This window comes from Sprattus sprattus (genome assembly GCF_963457725.1).
Source record: "Sprattus sprattus genome assembly, chromosome: 2".
NCBI lineage: Eukaryota > Metazoa > Chordata > Actinopteri > Clupeiformes > Clupeidae > Sprattus > Sprattus sprattus.
This window is the reverse complement of record NC_137921.1, coordinates 56883916-56900669: the sequence shown is the minus strand read 5'-3', so window position 1 is coordinate 56900669 and position 16754 is coordinate 56883916. Positions and strand designations below refer to the sequence as shown.

Here is a 16754-nt window from a genome sequence, read left to right as displayed (position 1 = left end):
CAAAATGGGCTAATTAAGATGTCTAGGGAAAAAAATCATACCCTGAATCGCGCTTTTCACATAAAGAAAAAATATCATCAAGTAAGATGAACTAACAATGTAACAAAATGAGCTGTCAGGACCTGTACATGGTGTCAAGGAAGTAACAATAGTCCAGTCAATCAAAGCGTGGTCAGTCTGGAACTGTAGCAAGCTCCCCCGTCAATGGCAACTATAAAGGCCAACACTTCACTGCAGAAGACATTTTCCATAAGCAGTAATGGGGACAATCCATTTCTATAAAAGCCACCAACCAGCAAAAAAGCAGTAGGATCTGAAATAGCTTTTTAATAGTTTTGTATTTGGAGCATAATTAAAAATGAATGCAGTATTTCTGACAACTGCTCTGGCACACAGATCTCCGTGGCACTGTAGCAGTATATCACAGTAATACAGGTTTAGCCTGCTAGCCATGGATGCGGTATGCTGCCTGCCCTTTGCATACACAATGGCCAAGTTCCTGGAAAATCCATTAGCATGCATTCCTGCCTGACAGGAGGCATCCCTCAATTTGTTAATCTGCGATGATTGGAGAGTGTGTGGGGGGGGGGGGTTGGACAGGGAGGTGCAGAGATGCTGATTGGCCACTTTGGTCCTGAGCGAGCGGTGTCAGCACCGGCCGACCGCAGGGGAGCCGACTGGACGGCTGCTTGAACACCTTCCCAACCGTGTGACTGAGCACCGTCCCGTCCCGTGAGTCCCTCGTGTCCTGTGTGCTTGTCCTGCCACTGGACAGACAGGTACAGCACAGGACTGGGCCACCCTCTGTGCTCTCCAGGCAGAGAAGCAGACAGTTTAAGTTTGAGAAGACCAGTGTTCAACCTTACATCATCCACTCTTACGCCAGCAAATGTGATGACTTCCCACAAACATACTAATTGTTGCTTACCACAATAACTATAAGTAATAAGTCATTCACAAACGTAGTCATTATAATGTTTGCAGGAAGTTGTAACGTTTGTGGGAAGGTAACATTTGATTTCTACTGCAATAAATCACAAATACAGGGAAATTCTACCAGTTATATCAGTTGTAAAAGTATGTCGTCACAAATCTTCGCCATTACATTTTAGACTATAGTTAGGGGCCAAGCAGAAAAGTTCAGAGTTTCAAAATGTCAGTTTTAAAATGTTTTGTCAAAATTGTAATACCAATAAAAACGCATTACATCATTACATGATAACATTCTGCACCTTATCCAGAATGGACTGAATGTGTGAATGTATTGTGTCTAATAATCATATAGACAGTTTCCTCTGCCATGTCTTGGCTTTGTGTCTTCTTCACCAGCCTAACTGGACTTGGGGAATTCATCACTACTGGGACTGGTGTGTTTGGCTTCAGCAAGATAGGACAGACTACCACCATCATGAGGGAGTTCAGCCTGACCAGCACTGGATAGGATGGCTGTAGAAGATTGTCTTACACTGACCCATGGCATGGTGTTTGCAAGACAGAGCCCTTTGTATCAATCTGATTCTTTTTTGTCAAAACTTAATGGTAAATAAGACCTTTGCCTCCAACTGTAGTCTTTCAATAGACTGATCTCATCCACCTATTTGGCTTGAAAATAAACCAATCTAAAAAAAGTGATGTAATAGTTTTAACCTAGCGCATCTCACATGGGGCAAAATAGATCCTACAACACACTTAACTTTGGGAACAAAAACCTCTGAACTTAATAATACTGATGGTAAAAATGCAAAGCCCGTAGGATGACATGTCAATTTGATAATAGGTTAATCCTTGTGGTTTCAATAAGAAAAACCTTGCTACACAGTTGAACCACATCAATGAAACATTTTCCATCAATCACAGAGGCACCAACCACACAGGTGCATTTCTGTCAATGTAGTGAGACAATAGTCATTCCAAACCCATAAATCCAGTGAAGAGGATCCCATACATGCACACACACACACACACACACACACACACACACACACACACACACACACACACACACACACACACACACACACACACACACACACACACACACACACACACACACACACACATGCTACACATGTGCACACACACACTTACTATGAGAATCGATGTCCTCTCAATTTTGCATTTAGGCCTCCGACTATAAGATGGACAGAGCCTCATATAGATTGAACACTCAATCAATCTAAAAATTAAAGACTCCAAAGAGAGGGATTTTATGGTCAGGAAATTTCATTAGATGGCGATGTATTTTGACAAACATACTCTTTCAACTGATTTAGCAGGTAGAATGTCACTATATTAGTTATTTATAAAATTTGATGTTATAAATAAATGGTACCTTCCTAAAAACATAATAACTTCCCACAAACGTAATAATTGTGAGCACTATCTTCGTCTTTAGTAAGTGCCACAGCACAATGCTATCTCTCAGCTTCCTTTAAACCAGATGCAAACACTACAGCAGAGATGTCTGAGAGCTAGAGAGGCTGCACAAGGTTCTTGAGCTCTATTAAGAGTAAGAGAGTTCTCAGTATGAGGCATGTAAATGACAAACACTTCAGATGGAATATTTCAACCAAAAGCCACTCCAGTACAACCACAGGATAAAGGGAACACCGTGCAGCAGGTAAAAGTGAAGAAAAAAACAAAGAAGAAGCTATGGAAAAGGAGGGGGATATGAATAAATAAAGGAGGAAGATGGAGGGAAAAAGACAAAGATGAACAGAGCACAGAGCAGTGGGGGAAGACGAGGAGAAAGACAGAAGGGAAGAGCACACTTCAGGACTCTACTGCATGGTGCAACTGAGGCAAAATGGTTCAATAATGATAAAAGAAGAGAAATGACACCCACAAAAAACAAATGGCTTTGCGGCAGAGCGTTTGGCCATGCTGTTTGGCAACGGCAATGGATTTTAACGATTTATTACTGTACCGTTCAATAACAAACGGGTGTCTGTCAGAAGTAAGGGACTACTAATGGCCCCATGAAAAGTTGATAATCATATCATTAAGATGCAAATGGCATATTAACAACAGAGTGGCTGTAGGAAAAGACGGCGCACAGTATCTGGGTGACGTGGCCATTAGAAATAAATGTGATGATGGGCCCTCCAACGGGCCCCCTCTTCTCACTGACACAACGGCCCAAAGAGTCAGTATTTATGGATCTCTGGGAACACACTTCCCCTGGAAGGGCAGATGGAACAGCCGCAACGTGACAACCCGCTGAGCCAACATGTGTTTCCTTCCCTGCCTTCTAAATGAACTCGGGGCCAGAGCGGATCCGTCTTCATTTCCTCCGGCTGAGGAGCCGTGCGGAAAGCCCACTCCTTCCTCCCCTCATGGCTCCCCTGCCCAGCCTGCCCTCCCACCTGCCCAGTCCAGCCCGCTGGGCCATCATTCAGTGGGACTCACCTCACTGCCTCACAGGGGTTCCCCAGCAACCGGTATGCCATGGCCTGCTGGAGGTGGCTGCGGAACTGCACTGGGTTCAGGTGGATGCTCCTGGAGATGGAAAAGAGATTAAACACACTGGTGAGGGTGGTTGCATCCTGACTGAGTTCAGTCCTGTTGAAAACACAGCATACAGTACATACATACATACATACATACAAACATACAGACGTACATACGTACATACGTAGACAGACAGACAGACAGACAGACAGACAGACAGACAGACAGACAGTCAGACAGACAGACAGACAGACATACATACATACATATATACATACACTACAACTACAGCTTAAGTTGTCTGCATTTGCATTTACTTTATTATTAGTTATTGTACTGGATGTGTCATTTCTAAATGAAACTTCATCTTAGGTATGTATGGCCATGAAGAACAAGCTACAGTATATACGCTGTTCATTACTATACGTGGTAGACCTTGGATCGCATCCTTCCGTGTACACGGTTCTACTGTACATTCAGACAAAAGAGTCTCAACAAAACATTAAGTTGTTTCTTATTACGCAACCATTATATAAATCTTATTTTACCTATTGATTTGAACAGCCTTGTTAGACCAAAGCAAAGCACACAAAGCCTGATGTAATACTAAAGCTTCTGGATTGTGCTGTTCCCCATAAACAAATGAGGCCAATCTGAAATTATTGCATGGCATTGAAAGTCACAAAAAATTGATGTTGCCATTCACTGTGCCACACAATGATGACAACAGCATTTCAGCCAGGAAACTCCCAGAATATATTTATGAGCTTTATTTATGTAAACGACAAGGTAGTATGTTTGGTCTTGGCGGACTAGATCTGTTTAAGCTGCTGCTGCTGCTGTTAGATGGAGCTGATGCCAACCTGGTGGCGACCGATGTAGAATTTCTGCTGCTGGTTTTGGCTGCTGCTGCTGCTGCTGTTAAGCTAAGTTAAGTTAAGATGAGATGAGATGACTGCAAAGACACCCCTAGCCCAAGCCGATCCAAGCAGCAGGTAGAGCTGAGGAGGAGGTAGCACGAAAAGCGTTCATAGCGCGGAACAGCTGTATGGCAGTACGGATTATAAACAAGTTGTGTGTGGGGAGTAAGAAGCCGACTGGCTCAAACATTAGAAGACAAAGTGCCAAAGTGCCACGCAGAGTTTAATTTTTAATAAAACATGCTAAAGATTGTAAGGGATTCCTCAAATATATTTTGGTTTAATTTACAACCCTATCCGTATCCCCACCTTGTCTTTCTAGGTCGGCATCTCAAAAGGCTGTGTTCCTCTCTGAAGACAAAACAGCTCAACGAGCCCACCTGCCTGCGCTGCCTGGGTACATACACCTACATCTCTATGGCTGCTTGTCTGCGTGTTCTCAAGTGCAACAACGACAAAACTCCCAGCAGCAGTATGACAAGCTTTGCAGATGTGCTCCAAAGACTGCCGCTGCGGTGAACGTGTGCCATGCTCGATTCTCACTCAAGCAGCAAGCCCCCCCCACCCCACCCCATCCACCCTTCCTCCCTGCCTCTATCAAGCTCTTCCCCAGCAGCTTGCCAGCGATGATAGCCAACTTTGAAGCCCCATTAATTGCTGTGCCTCCCGCCCTGTCATCCCTTGTTGGAACATGCTGGGCGTTCCTCCCTGTGCACACAGTTTGGTGAGCGGCGGCACCACCGTGCTCCGAAAGCAACTGGCCTGGGCAAATTAATTGCATGTTTCCGGCGCCTTAAATGTGCTGATTATGGAGCAGGTTGTCTGTAATTAAAGAGCTCCTGACAGACCGCCTTTGATGAGGGCTGATAAATCGCCATTCCAGAGAGGTAGCGTAAAAAAAAAATCACTCACCCCCCCTCTCTTCCCTGTCACTCTCTTTTCTACCAACCCTCTGGGAATCTCAGTCTCTCTCTTCCTCCTTCTCTCTATTTAACCCTCTACCAAAAAAACCCTATACTAACTTTTGTTGTTTGCAAACTCATCCTACCTCCACTGCCACCCACACACGCACTGCATTTTCCTGAATAATTCAGCATTCCGGAACATTTCAGCTATTAAGTGCAAGCATCATTAACCTATAAAAGCTTTCCATTTTGCCCGCTGACCTGGGCGTTCTCTGCCAGGCACCCTCAATGCCAAAATGCCTGACATCTCCTATCCTAGGAATCCTATCAAATCACACACATATGTGGACCGAAGATGCATTACTATGGCTGAGCATACTGTTGGATAAAAAAGTTGAAGAGGTTTAAGAACAAGACATGAAGCAAAGCAAAGCAAAGAGAAGACTCTCCTTCCTGAACTCTGGCTGGGAACTCACGGTAGCATCTGGGGCAGAAAAAATAAGGTGCTTATTTTTTATTTAGAGACCTGGGAGTGAAACAACAACTCCAATAACAACACACACACACGAGCACACACACACGAGCACACACACACACACACACACACACACACACACACACAACATTTGGAAATAGCAAAATAGCAAAGGTATCTGACACAACTGTGTGTTTGCCAGAGGTCTTAACTGAGGCCCGGGCGTAAACCGTACTCCACATGCCTTCCTGCTACAAACTAGGTGACATTAGTCATGGTTTTACGCAGTGCATCATTGATAGACACATGTAAACAACACACACAAACACATACCAAACACACAGGGACTAATGCTTTAGGTAATTAGCTACCCCATTACTTCCTCACCAGGTCATTGCAGTGGCAATGTTTGTCCTTGTTTTCCTGCTGTTCCTACTCATTTTTTAAACATAGCATCTGATTCACATGGGCTTTTAGATGCATTTCATTAGATTCAACCAGAACCATTACATTTAGTAATTAATCATAACAATTTGGCAAATTGTAGTCACGGGGAGGATTGTTTGGAACAAGAAGACTGTGTTTTACGAAAAACATGTTTTTTTTTCCAATCGTGTTTTAGACGTTCAACTCAATCTCTAGTCACTATTTTATGATTTTATGAAACGCAGATTGCTGTCACTGTATTCCTAACAGGCAAACACAGTTCTGTCTGACATTTCTGTAAATCTTGTCGCAGCACCATCTGGAAGACGTGGGTGATGATCACACCATCACAACTGTTTACACATCTTTGGAGGGTGAGTTTAGAAAACCCTGAATGTTCCATACAGAAAATAAACATCCAACTATCCAACTATTTGAATCTTTTACCACCATAATGTAGCCTACTGTACCTCGCTGCGCTATCACTGTCAGATATTATTCACGGCCACCCAATTTCATCCGAATGCAACCAATTACCAGCATGTGGGCTGGCTTTTTAAAATGTTAATTGCACCCATTAATCTAGTCCCTGCGTGATACTCTCTGAGGACAGCAATTTTTTTATTATTATTTTGGCCAAAACTTATTTTTTTCCCTCTGTCTCCCGAACCATGGCTATTGGTGAGCCACAACCAGAAAAAAAAAATGGTTTACATGTTCTGTCATGGGATGGTGGCATTTCCATTCTATAGCTGTGTGGTAAGTATATGTACAATGTATATAAGTACATATGACTAAATGTATCAAACTGGGACAGCACATGTATTGTATGCTTGCAGACGTACAAATGTTTACTAATAGTGAATACAAAAATTATATCAGTCATTCTCTAACTCTGATAAAATCATTCTCCCTTCCCTTACAGAGAAAATGGTTTCAGAGTCTCAAAATGATTGTTTATAGATGACAAACTTGCGGTGTATCAAGGAGGAAGCCTTCTTGTTAGAGATTTGGCATAAATAACCTGGAGACATAGACATACACCGCCTCAGAATCTGAAAGCAGCACTGAGCACATTGTCATCGCAGTAAGTTCAAAGACCACAACATGGTATTTTTATCTGAATTGTTTTGTCATGTTGCCGCTGTCTATCCCATATAAAGAAACTAATATATACAAAATCCTTTTAGCAGGAATCGACAAAGCCTCCTTTGATCGAATCCTGCTCCTACACTCTTCCCCTTCAAAGCCAGCACAGGAAGAGAGGAAAGTAGAGACTGCTGAAAAAAAAGCCACAACCAACTTATTTTCTGCCAATACACTAATGACACAGCCAGCAAATGTAACAAACTGAGGCACCTATCCATCTGGGATTTCAAAACACCGGCTCCGTTATGCTTATTGCCGATCTTCTCCTGGCACTGTGAACTCTGGAAACCTAGGAAATCTCAAAATACTTAGATGGTGCAGCACACTATTTTGGAGCAAATACTGTGCCAAATTGGAGAGCCAAATTCCAGTCTATCTGAAAATGACATCAGTAAACAATATGCATATTTTCTGAAATAAGAAAAAAAAATCAGGTTCTGGGGAGCTGTGACCCAAGCTGTAGCATCATTCACACTTACCATGTACGGGTCAAAGGGCACATAGGGCTCTGGAGGCTGACCTATGGTGACTTCCTGATGCTACTCTCCATCTCTCTCCCAGTCCTATTTATTTTCTCTTTACACTGTCCTATTCAGGCTAGTAACCCAAACTAAACATTTAAAAAATCTAAGTGTGTACAAGGAGAATAATGATCACAGCTGGAGTAAGGAGTTTGAATCCTTCAGCTAGCACAGAACTACTGCCAAGTACACTTAAAGGCTACTTTGGTTCTGTTATCAGGGATCATTTAAATAGCATGTTCTTTCAGAGACACACACAAAACAGACAAGGTACTGGAATACTGTATTACAGGTAAATGAGTTTAAAATCAATGTAATAACGAACATTCCAATTGTGTATAACTGATAATAGAGACGTTTGCATCTGTGCACATAATCTATGATCATGTCAACTCCTATTCTTTCTGCTTTGTATGTATATGTCAAGATAGGAATTACATAAAAATTAGGACATCAGTGGACAATATTGGGGAATTGCAATATTTATTTATTAAATGAACAATGTAAAAATATATGAAAGATGTGCAAAAGCACAATGCCAATTAAATGTTTAGGACAGTAATACAAATTACAATATACAAAGGACCTTGGGGGCTATTCTGTGGTGAAAAAGTAGATCGGCTATCCTTGGGAATGTGTTCCACTCCCTGCAAGAAAAAAATAGCTCCAAGAAAAAAAAGGCTTAAGTAGGTATAAGCGTGGATATAACTGAGGGGGTAAAAATGCACAAAACACAAATATGAAATAATGTGTATCAAGAGACGATGCTTGCTTGCTTAGTGGCTTCCATCCTTGTATCATCTTTTCTTTTGCTCAAGTACCCATATGGATATACTGTATCCATCAAATGTTTAGTCTATGTGTATTGAGTTCACAATGAGTTTATAAAGGCCCTTTTTTCTTTACCTTACAGTCTTTCTGTTCATTTTGGTTAGATACCTATGAAATATTTGAGATTGATCATGCAACTGATTCACCTTTGAAGGGCACCCCATTTCAGGTTGAAGCTTTCCCATTACACCTTGCAAAACATCAAAAACCGCACGGGGAACCCATTTGCTTCATAAAATAAGACCTTTTAAATGGCATGTATTCTTCCCTCACATTAAAAACGTATTCAGACAGCATACGATTAGAGACAGCCAAAGTGATGCTATGTTTAAAATCATGTCTCAATTTCTGAATGACTTCTCTGACATTAGGCACTTATCATTAAGTATCCTGGTACAAAAACATGGCACTAAACAAAGTGGCAATTAAATGCCTGATATGAAAGTGACAATTGACCTGCAGTAAAAAGTTTGGGGGTATACTGTATATTTTGTCCCTTTTCCCTCGTGACTATTTTCATTTATAAGTCACGGTTGTGCAAAGTCTTGTGTGGTATCAAGGATTTCACATTGACTCTACATAATCATATGCCAACCAACACCACAAGGTCTACAAATATGACTCAGCCGCTCACGCAGTGTGTGTCCTCATCTGGCTGTACTGGACTCATAAAACAATGACAACCTTACTACCTTTCACTGCATCGACTGAATTACACTGCCAATCACTGTATATTGTATGGTTTTGTAAGAGATTCTTGAGCAGCTCCACAGCATGTATAGCAGAGCTGAGGTACTACAGTGAGAGGGCTCAACTATTCTACTGATTTTTCAATAACATATTTAGTCCTTCATCACAGGTTATGACAGACTCAACAATAAACTGAATGGCAGACTTGACGTATATTTCAGTGACACACTGTTGACAAGGGTGTTAGTGCTTCCTGTTCCTCAAATACTAAATGCTTACAGATGTTGAATTCAGCGTTTGTGCTGAGAGTAAAATGAAATGAACCCCATTTCCTTTTTGCAATGGCCCAGGGCATTACCTGTAGGAGTGCCGAAGTGCTTTGTCAGGCTTCTTCATTCGCAGGTAGCATGCAACGAGTCGGGACTCAATGAAGCAGACAACCTTGGAAATGTCTTCATAATTAGCATTAAAGGGTTCCTTCCAGATTGCACCTTTGGAGCACAACTGCGGAGAAAAATTAGAGAGAGAGAGATTGAGGTTTAGCACTCCTTTATTTAACAAAGATTTAAATCTCAAACCCCCGCCCCCCCCCCCCCCAACCTCGCATTAAAGACAAACAACTGATCAACAGTCTCCTAAATCCCACAGAAAAGACATCCCCTTCCAACTGCTGGATTTAGGTGTGCCATGTGTCTGTAGCTATAGCCCCTGAACAAGCCTCCATTGTAAATTGGCCCTATGCTCTTCAACTGGAGGCTTATAAAAAAACCTTCAAGAAATCTGGCCCAAATACTTCTGACCACCTCCATGCTGTGATGCAGCTGAGACCAACACTGAAGGACAGCCATAGTTCATCCCCAGGCAACAGGCAACACCATCTGAACCTCCTCCAGCACCCTCTAATCTAATATGTACAGTTTATGGCCATGGGTGAGACAAAAAACCACACCTGTTGTTCCAACTAGCCGCCTAGGCTATGCACATTGCAGATCTGTGGTCCAGATTGGAACAACCCGGGAAAATATATCAAACAAAAAAAAGCTTTCACAGCACTGCAACTATCGCCAAAAGACATCACGTTGGTATGTTGGCAAGCCTTTTATCAGTGCCAACTGGGTTTGAGAGGATTCATTACCTGGTTCGTAAGGTTTCTGCATGCTTTTTCAGTAGTAGCTAGCTTTCAGATCTGGGAATGAAACTCAGACCTTCCTGGGGGCAATAGTGCTGTTTGTTGATATTAATAAAGGTATTCTATTCTACAAGGCGAGGGAGACAGTTTAGTTAAGTCAAGCCGCTCCAGGTTCAAAAGGGAAAGTTGTTGGTGACATCCCATTGGTGTTGCCTTCCTTAGGAGTACAGCAGCCTCCGTGCAATCTGCAACCAAAAGGCATTGATGTGGCTTTGTACATCAGATCTTGACCCCAAGTGGGTAGATGTATCGCACTGGTGCAGTCCAGACAAGGAAAACAACCATCTGTCTGCTCTGCAACACCCTAACCATCTCCAGAACAGTGAGTTTATGCCCCAACATGGATGCAGCCAGGTTAATTGAGACCAGAACCCTATTCCTGTGAGAGCTCAGATAATGGCCAGTTCCAACTTGGCAGAACCCTTCCCCAGCACACCCTCCCAAATCCTACGTCTGTATTCCTAAAAACACCTCAAGGGATTTAAACACATCTCTCCCCCACCATAAATCCCCCGGAAACAAAGGTGGCAATCAATTAAACCTTACTTTTTGCCCAGTTAATCATAGCCGTGAGGCTCCTTCATACACAGCTAGATCCCCAGAAGGAGTTAAAACATCAGCTTGTCCATGGACATCAGCTTGTCCATAAATAAAAACAGTAACATCATCTGCATAGGCAGAAACACAATAGGATGACCAAGCTGAAACCCCAGGGACTAAAGCACCTTTAAGCCCTTTCCTAAACAAACCCAATAAAGGCTCAGCTGGAGAGAGAGAGGGAGAGAAAGAGAGAGAGAGATAAAGAGAGAGAGAGTAAGAGAGTGAAAGAGAGCGGGGGGAGGTTAAAAAGGCTGACAGAATGTATGCTCATATTTTCTCAAGGACTGGAAAAATAAGAGCAATAGTCTGTCGTGGTGTGGCGGTTAGTTATGGTCTGATTTCCATACAAGTGACTGTTAAATAAAGAAGACACTTCATGTTAAGAGTTCAATAACATTCCACTGATTGATACATTTGGCCCCTCAAGTTCCAAGGCACACCGTATCTACACTGCAGCCTAGTCTGTTGGATAGGAGACCTTCAAAATAAAACAGTCTTGTTGACAATGCAGAGCATTTGCTGGGGACTTGCAATCCAGCTACCACATCTTTTCAAGTGGAGAAAAAGTGTTTAACAAAGACTTGCTGCAGTTGAAATGCTTCTGACAAATGGGAAAAAGACACTTCACCAGTATGTCACCACAGAACAGCTTGGCTCTAACGTTCCCTCTCATTTGGACTAATTCATCATTCAGTGCTATCTATTGATCTCTGCACTTTATTTCATTAAAAGAATGCAAGGCGTATCGGGAGGACGCAAATGAATGAGGTCTTGGCCCGCAAATATCAACACGTTTATCAGACTGAAACAGCATCCTCGTATCTAATTAGCTCTGAATCGGCCAATAACAATAACAAGATCTGAAACACAATTCAAATCCTTCTATGAAATAATGAGCGTTAAATGCATCCAGGCTCTCACAACTTTGAGCAAACCCACCACTGACTAATCATAGGAACTTAACTGAGTGACTATGGAGACCTGGATTGTGCCACGGGCAAAACTGAAGTAATTAAAGGAGTTTATTCTGAATGTCAATGGCAAAGCGTGGATTCATTCTCATTAGCATATCTGAAATCCAGAGACATACCTGATGTTTTAATTAACTGACTCAGAGCTATCATGGTGGTCTTAAATATATATATTTTAAGTTATAGGCCTATCAGACGAGATTTTTTTCGCGCACACGCAATAATTATTTAGGCTGTGCTCTCTATTTTTCAAATAACAGATGTTATGTAAAAAATGAATGTAAAACACCACAAATGAATGAATATACTCAAAGCTGGACCAAGACAGAATGAAACTAATATGTACCCCAAAAGAAAAGACAAGTAACACAAGAACAACAATTAAAGCTGGTCCCCCAATGAAGGCTAGACCTTACTACCATTACTGCCCTACAAATTCAAAGTGACTTTTAGGCCAGAACACCTAAAAAATAAAACTCTGCTATTATCCTCATGCCAGAGAGAGCAATAAAAGGTTTGCCGAAAGACCTGAATGAACTGGCTACTTCCAGAACACTCCTGTGTTGAACTGACCAAGCTGGCATGAAGATGACTAGGTAATGACACAGTTTGGAATCTGGGGTGTACAACCCCTTTCATCGACAATTTGGGGCAAATAAACCACTTTTTGCACTTCTGCAGCTAGAGCCGAGAAATTGAAATAATAAATAACAACAATGTAATCTATTTGTTCAGAAAGTAAATAAATAATATAAAGTAAAATAAATAAAAATAAAAGGGTGGTTCGGAGGTGCATTTTAATTTGAATATAAAGTACCTCGAGTGCTGTGGTAAAACGGCTTGCCGCGGTGTCATATCTCTTCTGTCGGTAGCATGAGTCGGCATCCTGTAAGGCTACATCCAGCCATTTGTCAATTTGAGGCAGAGAGCTGAGATTAGGTCCACTTCGAGGGCCCAGTATTTCAGCCGGCTGACACATTAATTGTGAGCCGGCACAGGCTGGGGCCTGTGAGGGCTTGTGGGTAATGTCCTGTTCGCCACCATACACTAGCCTGGCCTCGGCCTCCACTAGAGTTCTTAAAGGGATGCGTTGGACAGGTGCAGAGGAGGAAGGAAAAGAGAAGTTCCCATTATTATCCTCGGCTTTGTTCTCCTTCGCCCATCCATCTCCTGCTCTCCCTCCATCTGCACCTGTCCTCTCAGGCCCTGTGATGTCACTCCTTTTCCTCTTCCTTTTCCTTTTCTTTCGTGCGTTTTCCCTGGGTGGTGTCTGGAAGTGTTCTCTCTGATCTTCACTCTCAGTGCTCATGCTGCGATTTGCTATCTTAGATGGTCCCGAGAGCTCTGGATTTTCAGCAGAGTTTGCCATGATGTGCCTAGGAGAGATTATGTATGTGAATAGGATGCAAATGCTTAGCATAAATCAAAAACAACGCAGAAAAATTAAAAAAAACAACAACTGTGATCTTCCCCGAGGTCGCCATTATGCAGTAAAAGGTATTTTGAGATGACATGCTCATATACGTATATATGGCTGAATCAATACATTAGTACACTGGATAAAATCTCGTACTCATCTCATCCCCTTAGCTCCTTTCCCACCCCTCCTACTTTCATTGCTTAATACAACAATGATCAACAATGTCAGCAAAGTGGTGGAAAGGGGATGGCTTCAGATTTTCATGGAATTTTGGATAGTTACATATACAAATATCTGTAGCCTAAATTTTTTAAATAAATAAAAAGTCAAATATAATTTCAAGTGGGCAGAGTGGCTTAATAGGCGAATCTGACTATCCATCATCATGGGAAACCTCAGAATTGGACATTTTCAGTCCAGATGTCAGTTAGCACAGTAAAATGCTTTCGTATTACAAGTGATCACTAACTACTCTAATGGCTATCACAGTTTCTAATTTGGTCAAAGCATATTCAGCCGTGGACAATACAGATAACAGGTAGGCACTGGCGTCAAGCTATCCGAGTTTTGTGGGGTGCAGGTGCAGCCTACAATTAGAGAACCGGGCAAGAGTAGCCGACTTGCGGGTGTCATCATAGACGTTTTAAGTTGATATTGCAATGCAATTTTAACAGAAGGCAGCTAAGTCAAGGAGAGCCCAAAATATGTTGCCTGGACAGGCGAAATTGAGTTCGGCGTTTGGCACGTCTATGGGTGGAATTTGGAAATCTCTCAAATACGCCCAGGGAAGCTTCTCTTTCTTCTCTACATTTCTTATAAGTGTTGTAGATAGTGTGGTTTAAAGTTGCAATGGTGTTGGCTATTCTGTTTATTTAAAGATAGGGAGCAAAATGTCACGTCAAGAGCTTTATACCGGGGCAGAGTGTAACGATTTCTCTAAAGGCACTGACTGCAACATTAGACCATGCCAAACATAAACTAGGCCTAGGCTGCTCATAGCAGACCAATAGGAAGTGAGCGAAAAAAAAGCAGAGCACCAAATTATATAGACATTTATCGACATACAATCAACAAAGTTTCAACAGGTCGAGCCTTTATCTCATAGGGTCTCAATGAAGCGCTGATAGCCTATGACAGGTAGCCTATACAGCAAAACACATACAAAAAAGCGCTAGTTCTGACAAATGTAGTGGTAATAAGTCACGAATGCTAACTCAGAACGTCCTTGCTTACCGTGCAGTTCTTATGTGTTGAATGATGGAAATGAAAATCTTTGTTGAAATGATAAAAATGCGATTTTTGAAAGTGGATGCCCAGTTTGATGGAATACACTCACATTTCCTTGCACTTCGTAGAATAACATTCCAATAGGAATGTTTTCCTCGTTCTCATAGTAGCAGAGCTATGTTGTTCTAATTCCATGTTCCATTCCAGGAAATGTATCCGTTTAGTATTACAGTTTTTCACTGTTGCTAAAACCCGTTTTTCAAAACAGTAACGTCTTTCTCAAAACTGCACACAGAAAATTGAAAACCTCACACACAAAATGCTAAACCTGACACTCCCTTTGCAAGATGACTCTTTGCTATCAAATCTCTTAACTGTTCACAAAATGGAACTCGTGTTTTCATTTGGTACACACAGCCATATTTTCAAAACACACACACATACATTCATTTAGTTCACACAACTAAGCATTAGCTGCACACTACCAAGCATTTACAGCACACAGAAGTGCAAAATTGAAAACACAATCATCGACACACACCATATGAATGACAATGACTCATTGAGCCCTTTCTCCTTTTGTAAAATTTATCAGTGTAGGCCTACATTTTTCATAGTCAAACATAAAACAGCAATACCGTTGTTCTCACAAACCATATTTACAATTTTAGTCTCCTGTTCCACCCGATTGTATTGACATAAAATTGTATACAAAATGCTTATAGTTTTTCTCAATTGCTTACACACATTTTTTGAAAGCATGCCTCGTTCTCAAAACTCTAAACACAAATTCCAAAGCAAGTAACTGAAAATGCAAAACCCTTTATATCTCCTGGAAAATGCTACTTTGCTTTCAAAAAATATTGAAAGTGTGTTTTCTTCCTCCACAGTGTGGTTCTCTTTCAGTCCTGCAAAATACAAATACTGTGAGCACACTACGTATATTATATTGATATGCAGTATTACAGTACACAAGGCAAACAGATTTCGTACTTGTTCTCCATCCTGAAGGTTCTAATGAAAAACCATGAAAACATGGTCTACCACAGCGGCCCAAATCTCATTAGAGATGACCATTCTCCTTCTTCTTTCTCCTGATCCTCCTCCTTCTTCACCTTGTCCTCATTCTGTTCCTCCTCCTTGTCCTCCTCTTCCTTCTCTCTGTCCTCCTACTCTTCAACCTCCTACTCCTCCTCCTTCTTGTCCTCCTCTTCTTCCTCCTCTCACTCTTACCCCTCTCCTTCTCTGGTTGTGGAACGTTTCAAAGTTTTCAATAGTTTATCCAACAAAACAGAGGCTCAAGACACTTTAATGGTGCAGTCCTCACTGCAAATTGGTCAAAAGACCTGAAAGTTTAGAGATTTGACTATTTGTGGTTTGCAGGTTGATGCTTTGAGATTTTACTTGAAAATTGTGTGCAACAACAGAACTTTGTGTACACTGTTTTGACAACAACGTGATGTGTAATTGACATCAGTGTGTTCACAAGGAAAATCGGACTCTAATGTAGATAAGGGAATCTTAAGTATTTCCCACTTGGGGCGAGCGATTGATACATGACGTGAAGGTTGTGCAGATTGTGCCGAATTTTCGCTTTATACTTTTTAACAATAGTGAAAAACTGTAATCAGCATTTCAATGTAGACTAGTTGAGTTGAGAAGCTCTGAAGTAACTTCTCGATTTCTAAAATAAGCTCTTACGTACCTCTTAAGAAATCGATAATATTTGTATATTATATTTCTCTAGGAAAGCCTTTTAACTACAATGATACAGGTTGTGGGAGTATGGAAACTGAGAAATGTGGACACATTTATGTAGCCTATTTGAGTGACTGCTATGAACATTCAAATCAAATTTCTAAAAACCAACACGGTGGGATTCATTTTGATTTCTGATAATAGTGTGTATATAAAATGTGACTTATATAGATCATAGAGCACTGGTCTGCTCCATGCTCTAGAAGTTTTAGACTAAACCAA

The 16754-nt window shown here is 41.5% G+C and overlaps 1 protein-coding gene across 1 annotated transcript in view; it reads right to left on the bottom strand.

The window, feature by feature from the left end:
- LOC308382780 (spermatogenesis-associated protein 16-like) overlaps window positions 1–13496 on the bottom strand; it is a gene marked incomplete at its 5' end in the record, with an annotated part of 45469 nt that extends 31973 nt beyond the window's left edge. Inside the window, 3 exons of the mRNA XM_080860304.1 lie at window positions 3409–3498; window positions 9726–9871; window positions 12945–13496. Of these exons, the coding sequence (XP_080716430.1) occupies window positions 3409–3498; window positions 9726–9871; window positions 12945–13496 (788 nt within the window). The remainder of the gene's footprint in view (window positions 1–3408; window positions 3499–9725; window positions 9872–12944) is intronic.
- Window positions 13497–16754: the final 3258 nt, after the last annotated feature.